The sequence below is a fragment of the Pteropus alecto genome, unplaced genomic scaffold (assembly GCF_000325575.1).
Source record: "Pteropus alecto unplaced genomic scaffold, ASM32557v1 scaffold21, whole genome shotgun sequence".
Lineage (NCBI taxonomy): Eukaryota > Metazoa > Chordata > Mammalia > Chiroptera > Pteropodidae > Pteropus > Pteropus alecto.
The window spans coordinates 1,281,603-1,303,285 of NW_006436282.1; the positions used below are offsets into that span (position 1 = coordinate 1,281,603).

A 21,683-nucleotide genomic window follows, 5' to 3' on the forward strand; every position below is an offset into this window, starting at 1 on the left:
TTCATTAATGAACAGATTAAAGTTGACAAAATATTTTTTAGAAGTCCCATTTTCTTTAGGGAAAACAGTTGAAAAGTAATAATGAATTGAGATGAGAGGTAAAGGTACATATTTTCGTGACACACACAAAAATGACAGATTCTAAAATGCCGTTCTTTGGCTGATTATTGGCAAGGAAATTATCTTTTCCTCTTTATCAAAGAGAGCTAACTGAACATAGAATCATGACTTACTCTAGAATTTATAGAATTAGATTTGGAAGGGTTCTGAGAGGTCACTTGGTATAAATTCCCATAAAATAAGAATTTCTTTCTATAGTGCCCCTATTATGTGGTGGCCATCTAACCTTTGTTTTATGTCTCACAATCACTGGAAGCATATTATTTTGCAAGACTGCTTGTTCTAGTATCAGACTGATTTAATTGTTAGAAATCTGTTTCTTATGGTAAATCAAAATCTGTCTATTTCTGTAATTCTTTTGTCTTTGCTCTGCTCTTAAAAGCAAAAAGTAAATCTATCCTTTTTTCTTTGTATTCTTCCATGTGGTCACTTTTCAGATGTGTGGTGGTAGTTATACTGTTTTTCCTTTCCTTGTAACCTCCTCCCCCAATCCGTCTTCAGGGTCAGTGTGCTCAATTTCTTTATATGGTCCTCACTGATAGATATTCCAAAATTCCTGTCATCATTCTGGATTCACTATAGTTTTTGGTGTCTGAAGACGCCGCTCGCAATGTATTTTAATGAAGTTAGCTTATGCTTGATTATATTGAAGTAACAAACCACCCTAACACATCAGTGGCATTCAACCACGAAGGCTTATTGTGATACATATTGACTCCTGATCAACTTTGTTCTGCTCCATGTGTGTCTTCACTCGGAGATGCAGGCTCAAAGAATAGCACCAGTCTGAACATGGAGAGAAGAGCAAGAATTGAACCATGTTATGAACCACTTAAAGCTTCTGCTCTGATGTGGCACCAACTTCCTCTGATGTGTCAGTGGCTGCAGCAAGTTAGGCTTGACCCTGGGAGAGAGAAGTATACCTCTGGTCCAGGAAGGCTGGAAAGCACTACAAGCTTAGGGCAGTGGACAAGGATGCATAATCCTCTTACAGGGAATGAGGGAGGAGGAGCAAAAAGTTGGGGAATATAATATAATCAGCCACATTTAAGTGGTTGTTTATATTTTTTAATTTACCTAGTTCAAAAAGAACTAGGGGTCATCATGTTGCTTTTTACTCTAAAAGACATATATTTAGTAGCATCAAATCAAATAGACTAAAACAAAATTGAGGGGGGAAATCACGTTTCAGTTAAATGCCAACAACAAATGCAAATCTTCATTTGGTAGGCATAAAGAAATGAAGAAACAATGCATTCTGCTATTTTTATTATCTAAGAAAAGGATGGAATAATGATAAAAATGTGCCGCTGGGGTTAAATTCAAAAGACAGTAACAGCAAATTCTTATATAAAGATTATTGATCAACATAGTTTACATTATTTTCTAACAGTGGATTTATAAAAACTGAGAAAAACTGCATTTTTCTGGTCCTTTGGTATGTCAGCCCTGTGAAGCAGAGCAGTCCTAGATAAAACTGTACTCATTGAAGAGAATCTGACCATTGTAATTTCAGCTGCCTCTAACACCAGATCTTTTATAATGCTGCATTATTCCCCCAGTAGACGCTTATGTTTACCACTTTCTCTCTCTCTGGGATGTCTTTGTCTTCAGTTTGTATATATTCATTCATAAAATGGAACTTCAAGGGAACCACTCACTAAGGGGTCTCCAACTGGTAAAAGCAGTATTCCATCCTCTGTAGTTATCACACAAGATGCTTAAAGATTATAAACTGGCAAAGGTAATGTCTCTTCTTACAAAGCCAGAAGTGCAGATATATAAAGAAGAAAGATTAATTTTTGGTGCCTGGGAAGATGAAGGAACTAATTATTCAGTAGTTGGGAGACACATTTTAGAACATTAAAGACATATTCAAAATGTCCTTTTCGTGGAGTATTTATTTGGCAGATAATTAGGAGAGATTAAACAAAAGCATGTGAATGGGGCTTCCCAGCTCCAGGTGGTACCTGAATCTGTTAGAGCAGCTCAGGGAGCCTTTCGCAAGTGCAGAGGACTCACTCGAAAGCTTGCATCAGCCTGTCAGCCTGACAACCCCTTGTAGACAGAGCCTAAGAAATATTAAAGAATGGGTAGTACCTCTGTAATAGCCGTGGTATCAAGGTCTCTTTCCTGAAGGCATCTCTTACTGGAGCAGGATGATAGGGCTGAGGGGCAGAAGATTAGTTGCCAGAATTCATGCTAATAAAAACTTCAGGCCTTACAACAAAATTATTACCGTAGCAGCTGGAAAAAATACACACCATCATATCCTTCATGATTTAATCAGAATATGTACATTTAAGGCTTAGTGTGGCTGAGATGTTATATATATGGTGGAGAGAACACAGAAAGAGGAGGAAAGAGATCCACCCCTTCATTGGCTCATTAATAATAATAATTAATATTATTATTCTATCATGGAGTGTTTTAAATTGCATGAAAATGGTTAAAAATGAAAATGCCCCAGAGTATAAACAGAGCCCCTGACCTCCAAGTCTCCTTCCTCAGAGAAAATTACTGTTTCTCCTTATTTTCTTTGGGAAGTATCACCATGCTTTTACAAGTGTATTTAACATGTGACTCTTGTTTTTTGTTTTTGTTTCAAAAATCAGATCACACTATACTTACTGTTCTTTCTCAGGCTTTTTTGACTTCAGCTATCTTAAGCTTAAACTTACATATCTTAGTGTGCAGAGATCTCATTTTTTTTTTTAATGATCTCATATAGATGTACCACAATTTTTAAGTCCTCTATTTTTTAACTTTTAGGTTGTTTCAAGTCATTTGATGCTACATAAGCATTACCACAGAAAATATCCTTGGATAAACATCTTTGTCCATACACAAATACAGCTGTAGGACAAATTCCTACAAATGTTTCCTTATGCAGGATCAAAGAGCATATACATTTTCAGTTTTAATAGAGATTCTCAATTTACCAAAAATGTTATTAAAGAACTTACAAAACAGATTCCGTTAGTTTACCCAACAATGTATGGGAGCATCTTTTTTCCCAGTCTCTCAGCAATATCATCCTACTTCAGATGCTTGCCAGTCTAATGGGTTAAAAATGTCATCTCTTTCAAAATGTACTTAATTAGGAGTGAGTTTAAACATCTTTTATATGCTCTAAAACAGGGGTCTCCAACCTTGGGGCCATGGACCGGTACCAGTCTGTGGCCTGTTAGGAACAGGGCCACTCTGCAGGATGTGAGCAGTGGGTGAGTGAGTGAAGCTTCATCTGTATGTGTAGCGGCTCCCCAGTGCTAGCATCACTGCCTCAGCTCCACCTCAGATCATCAGACATTAGATTCTCATAGGAGCACCAGTCTCTGGTGCCAAAAAGGTTGGGGACCGCTGCTCTGAAAGATATTTTTGTTTGTAAACTACTCACTCATATTCACAGCCCATCTTTTATAAGGAAATTATGTGTTTTAATTTCTGCATTAAGGAAATTAGTCTTTTTCTGCCATGTGTATTGTATTCATTCATTTTCAATCCTATAACTTTTTTTTAAATTATTTTTTTATGGTGACATTGATTAATGAAATCCAATGTTTCATCTATACACTTTAACAGTAAGGCATATATATATTTACAGTGTTCACCTCCCATAGTTAGATTTCTTTCTGTCACCACATATTTGATCCCCTTTACCCCGTCTCCTACAGCTTTCTTTTTTTGTTCCTACTTCGTTCCAGGCACTCTGCTACCTGTTGGAAATATAGTCGTGCATAAGGAAGGCATAGTCTGTGTAGTTAAGGAGTCCAATATGGGAAATAACATACAAAAGAAAAATCTTTACATTGTAGTATTGTAAGCATAAATAAGCAGAAAAAAGGTAGAAAGAAAGGTCAACTTTCTTTATTGGGTAGCAAATAAAAGGGCAGACTCACTAGATGGGTCACACTATAGCTGACTTTGAAAGATGAATAGATTCTATAGCCTTGGTAAAGACATTCTAGCCAGAGTGCAAAGAACAACATGTGCAAGGCATGGTGTATTCAGAGAAAGAAGACAGCAGTTCAGTTTGCTGCATAGGAGAAACATGATGGGAGATAGGAGGAAGAAGCAGGGGAAATGTGCCAAGAAAGGCGGGCAAGAGCTGGATTTCACAGGGCCTTATATAATGTCCTCTGGACGTGAACTTGTTACGGGTTTTAAACAGGGGAGAAACACAAGGAGATTTTTTTTAAAAAAAGATTACCCTGGCCGAATGCAGTTAGCATTAATATGATGGCTTTGTGGAGGACCAGGGGAGGGAGGGAGCAATTGGGGGAATCGTTTTATGAACAATATAGATGTCTAACCAATATACTGTATACTTAAACTAATTAAAATTATTTAAAAAAATAAAAAAGAAACCTTAAAAAAAATTACCCTGGCCACAGTATGAATAATGGATAACGTGAGGTAAAGGAGAAGCTGAGGGGGATCAAAGCCTAAATGAGAGCTTGTTGAAGTCTCCCAGGCAAGACATGGAAGACTTGAGTCTGCTTAAAGCCTTGGTCACTGTAATAGAAAGGTGAAGACAGATTTGAGAGATTTTGGAAATACAATGGACAGGATTGGTGAATTCATTATGAGAGGTCATTCTTAAATTTTAGATTTGTGTGACTGGCCATTTATAATGCCACAGCTAAAATAGGAAAGATGAGAGGAAGACCAAGTTTGAGGAGTTGATGATAGCTTTGGTTTTGGACATATGGAGGTACCTGTCAGACATTTAAATACAAATAGCCTATATGAATTTGGATAGATAGATTTGGAAATCAGGAAAATAAACATGGTCAGGTCATTGGAGCCTTTGCTATAAAATGAGTTAAACCCTGGTAATGGATAATTTTATCTCGGCAAATGATCTTAACCATTTGAGTTCATAGAGAATCCATATGTATCCACATCCATTAAATACATTGCAAGGACATGTGGATGCATTGGAGGGACAGACAGCAAGAGAAACCAGCAAAGGAGGTCATGAATGAATGGTAGAGAGGCAGGAGAAAAATTAGGAAGTTAAGAGGAGACTTTGAAAACCAACGGATAAAAGCCTGTCAGGCAGGCTAATTTTTATTGGTCTTATGATGATCTTAGCCAGTGATTCTTAAATTTAGCATGCATCAGAATCACCTGGAGGACTTGTTGAAACACAGATTGTTGGACTCCACCCCAGAATATCTAATTCAGTAGGTCTGGGATGTAACCTGAGAAGGTGCATCTTTATCAAGTTTCTAGGTGCTGTTAACGCTGCTGATCCGAGGACCAAACTTTGAGAACTATTATTCCTGTATTGTTCTAATTGAAATGTAAACAATCTGTATTTAAATAACAGAAACATTTTTGATTGTATAACAGTCAATTCAAATGGTAGTTTGTTTTGTTTTTGACAAATGCAAGTAATCATATCAGTTGTTTTCTAAATACTTATTTCAAATACTAAGGTCAAGTTATAGTGTCAGTGAAATCATAAGTCCAATCTTGTATAGTGTAAGATTATAATATATCGCAGTACATTTTTTGTTTGTTTCAAAACTTTAAAACCTTGTCTCATGATTAAATTAAAAGCTATTTTTTAAGAAGCTTTCATATGTGATATTTAAGAAAAAATTTATCATTAGGTTATATTCTAATATTTGTTTTTCTAAAAGCAGTTATATGAATTTATATATTTATTTTTTTAATTTTTTTTTGGTGAGGCAACCTTTGGTCGACTTCACAGATTGCAAGGACCTTGTCCGTTTACAATCCCTTATTTTTTTTATGCTTATAGCACCTGGCCTTCCTAGGTGGTCTCCCATCCAAGTACTAACCAGGCCCGACCCTGCTTAGCTTTTGAGATCAGGCGGAACAGGCTTGTTTAGGGTAGCATGGATGTAGACTGAATTTTTATTTTTAAGCAGTTTTAAAATACCTTCTGAGTTGATAGCTGTATTTACTACATGATACTTTGAGAGGATGATCTAAGAAGTGTCATCCATCAGTACATGTTACAAGAAAATGATTTTGGAGATTTGGGAGGATAAGAAATAAGATTCAAACAACAGAATAAAATTGGTAGGTAGGGATTTAATTTTTTTACTCTGGTCTAATTTGTTAATTTTTTACTCTTGTCTTTACTTCATTGTTCTATAGATTTTTCTAAATTGCTTGAGCGGAACTAACTTTCCCTTCCTTACCGTCATGCCTCATTTATAGCATGTCCAGTTGCCTTATTTGTGCTATTCATATTCATTAATGATCTTTCAACTTAGTGCTTTGTAGTAGGAATAACGAATATCCTTCCAATTCGGAGTCAGTTCTTGCTCTTGCCCCATCATATTGTCAGATGAAAAGAGCTGGGTCATCCTTCAGAGCATGTAAAGCCCCCAGCCAAGTGCGTTCTGCTTTTGTAGTTGCCCAACATACATTGGACTGACAAATCTTAATTTTTAAAATCGTGAATATTAGAGAAACACTTTTTCCTTCTCTCGTTATAATTCACAGTGGAATTAAATCACAGCCCCCCTCCACGCACACACACTTACAGTGCCTTCTTTTTACCCTTGTGTTCTTTTCTCTGCACAGTTGTGGCTCACTGATTGAATTCTCCTGTGCCACTTTTTATGTGGTAATCACAGTCTGTGCTCCCTGCTGATATTGTGGGTAAGGTAGGCCCACAGTTATTCCTCTTGATTGTGGTCCTTGTCCATGCTGCTGCTGGTTGGTTTCTTTGCAGGTTCCTCTGTATGTCTCCTCCCCATGAGTGTGAATTCTTTTTCATTTTGTGTTGAGTAGTCTGCAACCCTTTCAGTCTGAAGGTTCACGTGTTTCTCAGCTGCGACTGAAACTGCTTTTTTTGTTGTTGTTGATGATTTCTACCTCCCCATTTTGTTTTTGTTTTTTGGTTTTTTTTTTTTTTTTTTTTGCTTTCCCATTACTCAAGTGTTTGGCCCCTTTATGTCTCATATTTTCTCTAATATTTCTTTTTGCTGTACGAGTTAAAAACTTCCTTTTCCCCTTTTTTTTGTTTAATATTTTTTACTTTAAAAATTGTATTTTTAATCTTTAAGAGCCTTTCTATATTCTGTCTTTTCCTCCATATTCTCCTGTCATAGAGTTTTACATAATTATTATATATTCTTTAGCTTGAATTATTCTGTTTTCTCTGGGATTAACTTTTTACTTTTATTCTCTGACTTTTCCTTATGCATTGGTGATTTTTTTATTATCTTCATGTCTAAAATAGTCTTGTGTAGCTGGTGTGAGTTTCCCTGCTGAATAGTTAGAACTGTGTTCAAGCTGGCTCTTTTTCCTCAGTAGGAATCCTGCCTGCAAATTTTGTATACAGAGTAGGGCAAGGCTGGGTGGATTTACTGGCACCCTTTACTTTATGGGGCTATATCTTTAAATTCTCAGAATTAGACAGCATTCAAACTAGAAGCCTTAGCTTTTGTAATTTATTATTTCTTAAGTTTGCTCAATTTTTTTTTGTCGTTGTTCAATTTGATTAATTCTTTTAGGAAGGAGTCCTAAGAGTTTTTACTTTCTTTTTTTGTCTGTGGGAAAATTCTGGCAGCCTATATTCTAACTGTTGGCAAGGGATAGTGGTAGAGGGAGGCATGTGGACTAGTAGAGTTTTTCCCATATGTGGACCTTCAGTTAATCTATCCTTTTTCAGCCCCATTTCTCACTCCTCTGTGGCTGTACCTTCTGATTCTGAGCAGTCGCCATCCTATTTAATATCTTCCACCTTCCTTGTGGTCCTTATACAGTTTATTGATGCCTTTGCATTTTTCTATCATCCTGCTCTCATTTACTGTCTGTCATCTAGTACAGGGGTTGGGAAACTATATCTTACAGGCCAAATCAGTCTGGCTGCCTGTTTTTGTAAATAAAGTTTTATTGGAATACAGCCAGCTCCTTTGTCACGTATAGCCTGTTGCTGCTTTTGTGCTACAGAGGCAGAGTTGAGTAGTTGAAACAGAGACCAGCAGAGCTGAGTAGTTACCTGAATAGTATGGTGTGCAAAGTCTAAACTATGTATTCTTTGGTTTTTAAAGGAAAGGTTTGCCAACCCCTGGTCTAGAAGGTTTTTGAGATTTCTTTTTCTGGTGATTATACCTACCCACCTTTACCTCCTCACTTTCTTCTCTTCATGGATACAGGCTTAATTCATTGTAAAATTCTCTTTTAATTCAGTAATCTGAGAGGTATGTAAGCCTCCTTAGGCCTCCAAAGGCCTACTCTTTTCTCTTGAACTGGAAAAAGAGAGTACATTTGAATATACTGGCAGCCTGCTTAGCAATGGCTGCCTTCCATGTATGATCATTTCAGGTGTGAGAAAAGAGACTCTGCGTAATTCCTTGTGTCTTAACACAAGGTCAAGTACTTAGTAAACCTAAAAGTTTTTGTGGAATATATTGAATGAATGAATATAATTATGTTTAAAGTTTTTTATTTAGAGTGGTGGGGAACATCTAATTTTTTTTTCCTTCTGAATGCACTTTAAAATAGTTTTTACCTACTAATAATTTATTTTTATCTCCTTTGTTAAGGTTCATTATATGAACAGTGCTCTTAATCTTATTAGGAATGGAGAGGAGCTTTGTATTCTGGATATGTAGCAACCCAGACATTTGCATTCTTTCTTTTTTTTCTTTTACAGGTTAAAGTAATGTAACAATATTTTTCCATTTTTTTCACAGTGTCTCATTATTTCATGTGTAAATAGTCACAGTTTAAATAACTGTATGTTTGTAGTTGATAAAATATCTGCATAGTGATCCAGAATGTTCTAGGAACATATTTTTCAAATAATTTTCAATCGTGAGTTAAAAAAAGAATGTCTGATTGTGTGAAATAATTACAAAAGATGGTGCTGAAACAAAAGACTTGTAAATAGAAGAATAAAATCTGATTTGACTGGTTTTTACTTCTTGATGTGTGTGGGTGTATGTTTCTCTTCCTGACCATCTGACTGCCATTTAGAATCATCTCTCATATAAATTAAGACAGATGTACTGAGTCCTTAGGAAATAAAGACATGGTTTTAATAGTAGATATTTTCATTTGAGTATATTTGTCATTTTTTTCCTACTGCCATTAATGTGTTTTCTCTTGAGTCATGGTGTCTTCAGTAGTACCAATTAAAATTTATAGTAGTTACATAAAGTAGAGCCAGCACCTAAATTATTTGCTCATTTAGAAATTAAGCAAATGGCCTGTTTTAATACCTTCTGTATAAGAGCATTTATTATAGATATGTTTTTTTCCCTATTTCCTATAAAAAAGAAACACAATTAGGGACTTGTTATTTGATTCAGCCCATCTCCCATGCACTCTTCAAATACATTAAAGTTTATAAGTGTAGAAATTTTGGTTTTTATTTTTTTCTGTAACTATACTATATGTTTAGAGGGAAGAAAATGGAATATTGGCATCTCTCAAAGGAAGGAATGAGGAAGATATGTTCTTGGCATTTTGAGAGTATCGAGCTCTTGAGTGATGTAGTGATAAAGAAATGTTCTTGGCCTCTGATAGAAGATTTCACAGGGGTAGGATTAGAGAATGGGAAATGCCTTTCATGTGGCCTTTTTATTCTAGATTTTTTACTTTTGTTGCGTGTGTGTATACACTTATTAAAAAAAAATGGCTTTCTTAAGTACATTGTCTTCTGTTTTATTACACCTAAATATTTTTGAAGAAATTACTTTAAATGCAATCTCCAAGAAATGAGGAACTGCGTTGTGTGTACAGTGTCATCTGTAGAACACTATAGGAGTTCCGTGAATATTTGACAAACAGTAAAAATAATGATATTTAAAAAAATCTACATTTGTAGGTATTATTTATATCGGTGCTCTCCAGTAGTGCTTTCCAAGATGATATAACCGTTCTGTATCTGTGCTATCCAATACAGTAGCCACTAGCCACAAATGACTATTGAGCACTTAAAATATGACTAGTATGACTGAGGAATGTAATATTTCATTTTTAAAACATATTTTGGTATTTTTATTGTTACTTTATAATTATAAACTAACATAATTTAATTTTGTTCTACTTAATTTTTAATTTTTTTTCTTTTCAGGTAAATATATGCAGATGATGAACATTCTTAAGCCAATTGCCTTTGATGTTATCCATTTCATGTCTCAGCTATTTGATTATTACTTGTATGCAATATATACCTTTTTTGGTCGGAATGATTCAGTAAGTCAACCTTTGTGGGGGAAGTCTGTTTCTTTTAAAATCTATTTTTTAAGTGTAAAGTTCAGTTCATTCTCTCTGTATAAAATACATAAATAACATTATTTTGAAAATATCCATAAAAAAAATCCAACAAAATTATTGATATCAGCTGTCTACCTAATTGCCTTATTTATATGTTAATTTTAAGCTTTGATATGATAAACATATTGTATGCTATTCACATTTTTGGCAGAGAACGCACAGCATCTGTTTCTAACCTTGACATATTTTGGCAACGAAAAATGTACAGGTTGCTTTGTTTAAATCTGGCCCAGTGTGTAATTACTACACAATAAATGAGACATTTTAAATATTGGCTAACAACCTTAGCAGGCACTACTACATTCAGAAGATAATAGCAAATATTTATTAAAATAATTAAAAATCTTTGAACTGAACCATCTGCCTGCCACAGAATTAATGTTTCTTGCTCCTCCTTGTTTCCAAAGCTCTTACCAAGTTTATCTTTTTCTACTCCTAAGGAAGACAACGTGATATTAGGCAAGTAACTGACTTGATACTTGAGAATTATTATGTGGTTCACCTAGATATTTGACAGTTTTCTGTATAAGAGCATACTGCTTGGTCCTATGCATATATCATTACACTAACTTTTTGTGTACTATGTTTTATACTTTTTAAAAATGTGAATTTTAGTGGATAATTACATTTATCATATACATGTTCATATCTTTGCTATAATTCCAAATATAACAAAGACACGATCTTTTAATATGGGATCTGAATTTCTCATGTTCTTAATTCTCCGGAATGTTCCTTAGAAAGAATAGTAATATAATCAAAGACAAAGTGTTGCTCCAGAATTTATGTTACTATAAAATACTAACTCATTATTCTGAATTTGGAAATGCAGTAAATAAATACTAAAAAAGAAAGACATTCTAGAGTTTTGGCTAATTGTCAGACTCTCCCAGGCTTCTAGATGAGCCTTACTGTATCTCCTGGGCTTTGCCTCTAGACAAGTACCGTGCAAGGGAAACTTTGCGATAATGGAATGTTTTGTATTAGCACCACCTAGCATAGTAGCTACTAGACAAATGTGGCTATTGAGTACTTGAAATATGACTACAGTGACTGAGAAACTGAATTTTTTATTGAATTTAATTTTACCTAATTTATCTTTAAATGTAAATAGCCACATGTGACTAGTGACAATCATATTGGATAGAACAGTTCTGGACCACATTCTTGATTAGATGTGTTAAAATGGGGTCCTTTGGAAACTTTGAGGAACTGACACAGATTTTTTTTTTTACAGTAGAGTTCCCTAGAACCTGAGAAAGTTAGTGAGTGTAGATAGGTGCTTATTGTAAAATACACTTCATATTTTATTTAAAATCTATTATATTTTAAAGAACATATTAATGTGGTATTTTATACTAAAGTGTTTTCAGTGTAGGACTCAGTAAAAGCTATTGTACTCAAACAATTAGCTGTAAGATATAAGGTTACTGTCCTACTGACCTTAGCCTGAGTGTCTACCTGTATGTCATTTTAGAAGCAATTTGTGTTATATCAACCAATACAGAAATTACATATGAGTGAGAATATATGAGTCAATGTAGCATTTACTTTGCCTCTTACTTACACTTACTTTTCCTATTATTAGGTTATGCTTAGTAATACTAGCTTTTAGTTACCATGTATTGAATATTGAATGTATTCAATGTATTGAACATCAAAAACATGCACATCTTCAAATAGAGCAACTTATAGTTCAGACTCTACTATTTTTGATTCTGCAAAACTGAAGGAAACACTATTTAAGGCAAAACAAAGACTTTGCATCTCTATAAAAAGGGATTTTCTGTACAAATTGGCATAAACCCTCCATTTTACTTTCTACCTATTATTTTGTTTTGCTTAATTTTTATATGCATTTAAAGCTTTTTTTAACTTTTCAAGTTTGTATTTTTGATTACTACTTTAAATCCCTTTGGAACAAGACAATTTAAATAAATGGCATAAATAAGTATATGCAAGCATATAAGATTGAAGAGGTAGCTTTTAATTTCCTAAGAAGTTTTTCAGGCCTATTAGAAATCCTAGATGTTTCCATAGTTAAATAAATAAATAAATACTCCATATTGCCTTGTTAGCTGTTGAATCTTAAGACAAGTGGGAATGGAGGGGGAATCAGGTAATGAGTAGAATGGTAAGAATAGGGCACATGGTTGCTCCTGTTTCTTTCCTAGAAGAAAGACACTCATATGATTGAATTTAGATAGATGCTGTTCATGGAAGAATAAGTATCTGTTTCCCAGCAGTTCTAGAAGGTCATTGGCTGGGGAGACACAGTGTATGCATTAGGCTAAGGGATTCCTCCTCTTCCTACTAATTCCTTTAGGAGTTTGCACTCTACACTGAACTGATTGTAACCTACTCCATCATGTTCAGTTGCATATCTACTGCATTTGATTCTATTATAATGTAATTCGTAGGATTGCTTTATCTTGCCTTGTCCCCAGCCTTCCATTGTTCACCTCTTGAGTTAGGTTTTCCTTGGTTCTTCCTGTTCATATTCTGTAGTGAAGACTGTTCTGTAGCTTACCGTAACGGTATTAAGCACATAGTAGATTCTTAGGACATGTGGACTGATGTCCTAATTATTTCTTATCCAAGTAAATCTTACAAGGGATTTTACTGGACAAGAGTTTGTGAGCCTCATTTAAAGTTACTATTTGTTTAATGAAACTTTCTTTGTAGAGAGTCTATGATTCGATATCTAAACTTTTAAGAATGAATAACTTTGGCTTCTGGGTATGATGGACCAAGACCTTCCTGGAAGATACTTCCTGCAGAAAATGACTGTAAAACCTGGATGCTATACAAAAGACCACTATCTGAAGATATTAGAGTATGAACAAGAGCTTAAAGACTCTATTGGGGAGTTCATGCTAGTGCGAAGGTTGGGAAAAGGGAAGCTATAAAAACAAATTCCATCTCTTTGGCCCTTATCCCAAGACTAAATGGAGTCCACATGGCACACAAGTAGAAGCAAGCATAGGAAAACCTGCAATCTTCATGGACTGGGGAACTAGAAAAGTAAAGCCAGGAAACTGGGAATACTGAGAAGAGTAGGGGGAAGTTCAGAGGGGAGAGATCCAGAGAGGAGGTCCCCAAATTCTGTCTACTTCCATCTCTGACTAACCTGTGAACTATGTTTATGTGGAACAGAATGATTACAGCCAGAGAAAAAAGTTAGAAACAGAGACTGAAGTTACTGCACAAGAGATAGTTTGTAGTTCAAGCCCAGCCAAGAAATTACATACTCAAAATAAAAGAAACAGTACTCACTGGAGAAAAAGAACAGAATCACCACCTCAGAGTCAACAGAATCCAGAATCTCCAGAATCGAATTGATTATGCAGTTCAACATTGCGCAACATACACAGAACCAAAAAAGTAGAATACATCCTTAAGTAAAAAGACAATCTAGTCCGGCTTCAAGGTGTTGGAACTAAGGTATAAGGATTTTAAACGAACTGTTATAACTATCTTCGATAAAGTAAAATGTTCAAAATGCATGAGCGTCTCAGCAGAGAAACAGGAAGTTCTAATAGAAACAGTGATAACCAAAGGGAAATTCGAAAACTTAAAAATACAATTTTTCATTAAAAAGAAGGAATGGATGTGCTTCACAGCAAAATGGACATGACAGGAAAGAATATGTGAACTTGAAGGTGAACCAATAGAAATTATTTAAGATGTAGAATATAGAGAAAAAAAAGATTGGAAAGCAAAAATGATCAAAGCCTTAGGAACACGTTGTTATATCAAATGATCAAACGTATCTGTATTTGGAATACCAAATGGAGACAGGAAAGATAGAATGAAGTAGAAAAAGCTATTTGAAGAAACATTGGCCAAAAATTTGGAGATACAAGATGCCAAATAAACAACATGCAGAATAAGCACACAGAAACACAGTAGAGTACCTCGTGGTGAAACTGTCTCTTGAAAACTGCATTAGACTTTTTACATCTCTTCATATCTGCAGGTACTACATCCATGGAACTAATATGGGTTGAAAATATTCCAAAAAAATATAAAATATGCTGTTGCTGATGTGTACTATCTAGTTAGACCTGTGGTGGTTGTATCTGTACTGAACATGTAGACATTTTTTTCCTTGTCATTAATCCCTAAACAATACAGCATAACAACTATTTACATAGCATGTACATTGTGTTAGATTTTATATGTACTCTAGAGATGACTTAAAACATGGTCCCCAACACCCAAGCCACAGACTGGTGCTGGTCCATGGCCTTTTCGGAACCGAGTCGCACAGCAGGAGGTGAGTGGTGGGTGAGCAAGAGAAGCTTCATCTGTATTTGCAGCTGCTCCCCAGTGTAAGCATTACCACCTCAGCTCCACCTCAGATTGTTAGGCATTAGATTCTCATAAGAGCACCCGTCCCTGGTGCCAATCGCTGACTTAAAGTATACAGGAGGATTTGCATAGGTTATTTGCAAATACTATACCATTTTATATAAGGGATTTGCACATCTGCAGATTTTGGTGTCGGTAGGGAATCCTGGAATCAATCCCCCACTGATACTGAGGAATAACTATATATAAGAGACCAATGATCTGATTAACAGCTGACTTCTCATGAGAAACTGGAGGCTAGAAGAGAGTTAAACAACACCTTAAGGTGCTGAAAGAAAAGAAAAATACCTATTTAGAATTTTATATCCAGCAGAAACACCATGCAAGAATTAAGGTGTAATTAAGACATTTTTAGATTAAAAAGAAAAGAATTTGTCATCAACGGACGTGCACGTAATACAAGAAAGTCTGAGGGAAGTTTTTCAGACCGAAGGAAAATAATACTAGACGAAAACATGGATCCTCAAAAAGAATGAAGAACATTGGAAATTGAAACTACTTGAGGAAATGCAAAAGATTGTTTTTCTTTTCCCAGTTAATTTCTTTATAAACTATGTAGTTGTTTCAAACCAAAATCATAACATTGTTTTCTGGAATTCATAATAAATGTTAATGTATGACATAGAACAACTGTAGCAAGGCTTGTAGGGGTATTTGAACCTGTAAGATGGCAGGATTTCTGTATATTATGTAAAGCAGTACATTGGTAAGAGTAAATGAACTGAAATTTTAAGAATGCATATTGTAATCAATAGAATAACAATGAAAAATAATACAAAGAACTTTTGACTTTTTGCCAACAGGAAAATTAAAGTAGAATTTTAAATATATATATGTAGAAAAGGCAGGAAAGGAGGAACCAAGGAACAAAAAAGAGATAACATATAATGGTAGCTGTAAACCCGGCCAGTAATCACATTAAATGTTAATGGACTAAACACTCAAATTAAAAGGCAGAAATCGTCAAAATGGATTAAAAACAAAGCCCATACTCAATTAATAAACACACCAAGGTTGAAAGCAAATAGTTTGTAAAGATATCCCATGCAAACAGTAAGCATAAAGAGGCTACAGGGGCTATATTAATATTAGATAAAATAAGTTTGAAAATAGAATGTATTAGCAGTAGAGGGATTAGTAATGATCTTAAGGGTCAATTCAAATATAAGACAATTATTATAAATGTGTATGTGCCTAGTAACAACATCACAGTAGATGAAGCAATAATTGACAGAATTTAAGAGAATAAAGATAATAATCATAGCTATAGATTTTAATACCACATAGTACCTAATAGAACAAGTAGACAGAAAATCAGCTGCCTTCTAGGTGTATCTTCACAGGCCTTTCCTCTGTGCTCCTGTAGAAGGAGAGAGAGCGAGTTCTCTGGTGACTCTTTTTATAAAAGGGTGCTAATCCTATCATGGGGGCCCTATCTAACCCTGATTACCTCCCAAAGGCCCACCTCCAAATGGCATTGTATTGGGTGTTAGGGCTTAAACGTATGAATTTGACGGGGACAACAAACATTCAGTTCATTACATGGAGCAGGTAGAATTTGCATACATTGTGGAAAGGCAAAATGGTATAGACACTTTGGAAAACCATATGTCTGTACCTTATTAAGTTAAAAATATATTATAGAACCAGATATTTAAGAATGTATATTGTTATTGTAGGTATTTACCCAGGAGAACTGAAAATGTATGTCCACACAAAGACTATACATGAATACTCATGTTGGCATTATTCAAATAGCCCAAACTAGAACCCAAATATTTGTTGGTGAATAAGTAAAAAGACTGGGCTGGAGTCATATTATGGAATACTAACTATTAGGCAGGAAAAGAGCATGAAATCCTAGGTTTTTATAAACTTCATTAATTAGACTTACAACATAGATGAATCTCAAAAGCATGCTAAACACAAGGAAGACATCAAACAAAAGAGTACATACTGTATGATTCCACTTATATGGAATTTTAGAAAAGGCAAAACTACAGCGACATAGCAGATCAGGGATTAAGGATGGCGGAGGGGATAAAGTGCAAGAGGCATGAGGACCTTTTTAAAAGTGAGGGAACTCTTCTATATCTTGATTGTGGTGCTAGTTATAAGGCTATACAATTACCAAAATTCATCAAACTGTATACTTAAAATGACAGAATTTGACTATATGTAAATGATACCTAGTGAAAAAAGGAAATTGAATTAATGAAATTTATAAAACCTAGTAAAAATAAAATGTATTGTAAAATTACCATATAAAATTAGTTCAAGTTTTACTACACAGTGCTATCAGACAACTATTTTGGCTAGAGGCTTTCCAACATATGTTGTATAAGTAATTTCTCATTTTTGTATCTCATGTAAGAAGGGATGAGGAATGATGTGTGTGTATACTTGTGTATATATACACATATATATAATTTATATGAATCAGTGGGATTATATGTTTTATAATTTACTATTAATAAAGTTTTAAATTTATTGCCCATTTAGAATATTTTAACATTTTGCCAGATGTCTGTGTGTATCTTACTGCCTTTAAATTAAATTTGTATTCATCAATTGAATCATCACACAAGGAGCCAACCTTTCATATCTTAGCACTCAAGTCTTCTTATTTATGTTCTTAGGTGAAGATTTTTATAAATGCTTTGGCTGTGCTGGAGTGAAGAGAATTTTGTACTGTGAAATGCTTACCTAGCCTAACAAAAAATTTCATTAAATTTTGAATGAGGATTTAGGCTGTCTCTAGTTTGTGTTGAAAAATAAATTAGCAACACTACATTATTATGCTTCTACATAAATACAACACGGTGTACTATCTTTAAGTATCTAAAATCTTAAGTTTTGTAAGTACAAATAATAGCTTATAGAAAAGAAATTCTGGTGACTATTCCTGATAGATTCGTTAGATTGATAGATGTTAGTGTGATCTGTAAATGAACGTGTAAAAATAGTTCTTTTTCCCTGGAAGGCTAAGGTTTGACTTATTTGCTTGCTATTTTGGAATTTTTAAATGCAGTTTGGAAACCCTCTGAAGGCTAAGTATCTCAGTAAGAACTCATCAGATACTTCACTTGGGTTAATTTGAATTTGTAACATTTGGAAGATTATTTCCAGAGTGATTTAACATGCCTTTCTTTTTCTTTTTCAGTTGGAATCAACAGGACTGGGCCTTAGTAGTAGTAGACTAAGAACAACTCTGAACAGAATACAGGAGAGCCTTATTGATCTGGTAAGGAAGCAATTGGAATTGATTCTTTTGGGTTACATAAAATAGAAATTAGCCATCTAATCAATTGCATATAAATGTATGTCTATATGTATACTGAGTGCCTGAGTTTTAGTATTATACTAGGTGCTTGTAGGAAGTAAAATGGAGGTTTCTTATAGTCTGGAGAGAAGAAGTTAGTATACATGAAAGAATGTGATATTGGCTATATATCTAGTACAGGTTCAAATAGCAATTTTTTATGTGCATATTTGCTTTCGGAGAATGACTAAAGAAGGAAGTGAGTCTTGTGCTAGACTTTGAAGAACAGGCATGGGTTTTGCGGCAAAAGGAAGAGAGAATGACATTCAGGTTAAGGTTCAGAGGCTGAGTAAGGGCCTTGGGGTGGAAGCAGGCCTGGCCCAAAGTTTGGCAGGTCTTCCTAACGGGGCACTGGTAGACGCTGAAGAGCCGTGTTGCAGAGAGTGCTTACGAACACTTTAAATGGCCTTGAAATTCAAGAAGTTTGGATTTTGTTGGCGATGCTGTAGGGGTCTAAATTCTTGACTGTATCATACAATGCAGTGCAAGTTTTAAGAAGATAGGGTGGTCACAAACAGGGCTGACCCTCTATAGTGTTTAAGCTAACATAAGCATTTAAAATAAGAACATTTTATTTCTTATGGTTGGTCACTGTAGCCAGAGATTTTTGTTGTTTGGTTTCTCTGCATCTACATTAACTGCAGGGTTCTCCAAATTTTCCTTTGTTCCTTCACCTACCCAAACAAGTAATCATGTTCCTCTTTCCTCATAAGCTCTATATTATGTGCATACTTCTGTTATTGAAGTTTTTATAATGCTATGCAATCATTAGTTCTTTTAAAAAATACTTACTGAAATTATTATTATATGCCAGGCATTGTTGTAGTGCTAGAAATTCATCAGAGCACAAAAAAGATAATTCCTGTTTTCTTTGAACTTGTATTTTATTGAGTCAGAGAGACATAAACAAATACATAATATAGTGTCAGATACTTATAAGTGCTAAGAAAAAAATGCAGCAGAGTAATAGGATGGTGACCTTTGAGCCGGGATGTGAATAAAGTGAAGTACGTGCTGATATCTCAGGTGAGCACAGGAAATAATCTATGTCCATCTCATCCATCTCCCTTACCATATGGAGATTTTTTTGCGTAACATATATATCTATATAGATTTATATAGATATATGCACACACATATATACATATGTGTGTATGTATAGATATATAATTTTTTTATAGCACTTACTTTGGCACACAGCACTTATAAATGTAGAGTAAATGAATAAACTCCAATCTGTGAGTTTCATATCTCCTGGCTTAACCTGGCTTGTTTTTTGGCTTTGCTATTCATTTAATCCTGATCTTCATTTTCAGAGTCAAAGCTCCTTGTTTGACCAGGCCATCTTTTTTGCCCCTCTGTCTTGTAAAATCCATTGGTTTTCAACCCCATTGATAGTGATGTATGTTTCGATTTTGCTTCTCCTCATTTGATACTTAGTGTATCCTTTAGCATCAGATCTTAGTCTGCAGTTGAAATTTTTCTTGTTTTTTCTGAATGCTTCAAGATCGATGGACTGAAATTCACCATCAGAGTCAATTACTCTGATGTTTTCCTGTCATCTCTGCTAGTTACTGTCTTGTAATGGTCAAACCATAGTTCCATATTTGACTCTTAAGGCATGGGTTTAATGCTTCAGATTTTGCCATCCACTGTACAATGAAAAAGTGTGACTGAGTAAACAATGGCACCACACTAGGAGTTCTTTGAGACAAGCTGCCACCCATCTGCTGATAACAGTGTATCTGTAGTATCTCTTACTAGTTCTAGATTCATTGGATAAATTCTCTCCTGAACTGGTGTGTAGTAGTCATTTTAGAAGTGTATTTTTAAAAAACAACTACATCCTCCTCCCCAACAAAATAAATAAATGTGCCTGTTTTTCTCTTTGATACCTTGTCTTTTAAAGATACCTTTTCTTTATGTGCTTATTCTTACCATTTCTTAACTCAAAGACTGCGCCTTGGATTAGAGGACAGTTCGATGATTCCAGTTTGCAAGGCGTGCTGACCTTTAACAGGGCCTCTCCAGGGTCCCAACTCCTCTGGAAGATAAGACTCCACAGCAATACGCTAGAATTTTTTCTGAAATTTTCAATTAGTTTCCAATGTTTTAAGTGTTAAATTATTACTCATACTGATAAGCATTGGTTTGTTATTTTAGAAAATATATTTGTCATTTACTAGACTTGATCTCAGTTTTTCGTAAGCTGGTATGTTAATTTCTTGACTTCATTAGTTTGCATCTATATTAGCAGAGAACATTAATTGATTTCTTGCTATTCAATACATCCTTGACTATTAAAATAATTTATAATTAATCAATCTGGAACCACTAAATTGAAGTAGTATTTTTCCTTATAGTTCTCCTGTGTTAAAGTTTTATAAGCACCTTTTTAGTAATCTTATTTTTTTTTTCATATTTATCTTCTAAGTTTTGTTTCTCTTTAAGCTGTAAAAGGCAAATGAGTCATTATGGTCTTAAAAATACCATCTGAAATTGTTTATTATAAAAATTCAATGTAAACTAAGACAATTTGTTTGATGCATCAAATAAGAGTTAAAGAAAAAGGATATGATAGGGGAAGAGTAGGAAAGGAAGCTGGTGTAGGTGGTAATAGCACCAGAAATTTGAATTTTTAGTTATCTACTATTTGGTGATGCTAAATTGTTTCCATAAGACCTTTTTGGCCAATTTTAAATCTTTGATAATAAAAATATATTTTAAATTGATCCAGAAAAGTCCATAAATATGAATTCTCTTAGTAGTAATAGTTAGTGGTAAGAAAGGCTAAAAAAAAAAATGTGACTTTCACTGTGAAAATAAAGATTGATTAAGGTTTCATTTCTCAAAGTCTTCAAAAGGTTTTATATCCTTTCCTGATTATATTGGTATAAGCTGAAACATTGATCCATTTAAGTGAGCAATAAGCACATACCATTTATTTATATCAGCTTGACATTTTTGTGACTCTTAACTCTCTCTTCAAGCATATTTCCCTAAATGTAAACATAGAACTTTAGCCTTTAAACAGATAATTAATGTAACTTTTATGCCCAAAATACCAGTGTTAACTGGGAGCAAAAGAAGGCACCTTAAGGAAAACCTTTAGAAGGGAGGGCAACAATCCCAATAATCTCTGCAAGAATGTTTTTACGAAAGAGCTGTGTGAGCAAAGGGGGAGCAACACATTTGATGAATAGGAGGTAGGTAAGGAGGTAGTTAGGTAAGTCTTTTGGCCTCTGCTGTCACCCCAGAGATAAACTACATTTCCCCTCAGGCTAAAGATTATACTCTCTATTTGCCTTCCATCACTTTCTAGCCCCATCTCCCTCTTCTATCTTAAATTAACCAATTAGTATCTAAATTCAAAGAAACTTTTAATTTTATAAATATGTTGTATATGGTGATATCAAATTATAAAAGAATGAAATTCAGAAGTAACTGCTATTATAAATGTGTGGTATTCATGGTTATCTTGGAGCTATTTTGAATTTGAGATTGTACGATATTGGTGGAAGTTTGTCAGTTTTTGTTTAATTACAAAATATTTTAAAAGAGTGTGTATTTAATTTTTAGAAGATTTCGTTGT

General features: G+C 34.5%; 1 protein-coding gene across 7 annotated transcripts in view; it reads left to right on the forward strand.

Annotated features, from left to right (window-relative positions):
• VPS50 (VPS50, EARP/GARPII complex subunit) overlaps window positions 1-21,683 on the forward strand; it is a 110,317-nt gene that overhangs the window by 75,225 nt on the left and 13,409 nt on the right. For all 7 annotated transcript variants that reach the window (XM_025046865.1, XM_006911903.3, XM_025046869.1 and 4 more), the window contains 2 exons: window positions 10,193-10,314; window positions 17,933-18,013. In XM_025046865.1, coding sequence (XP_024902633.1) covers window positions 10,193-10,314; window positions 17,933-18,013 — 203 coding nt within the window. The remainder of the gene's footprint in view (window positions 1-10,192; window positions 10,315-17,932; window positions 18,014-21,683) is intronic.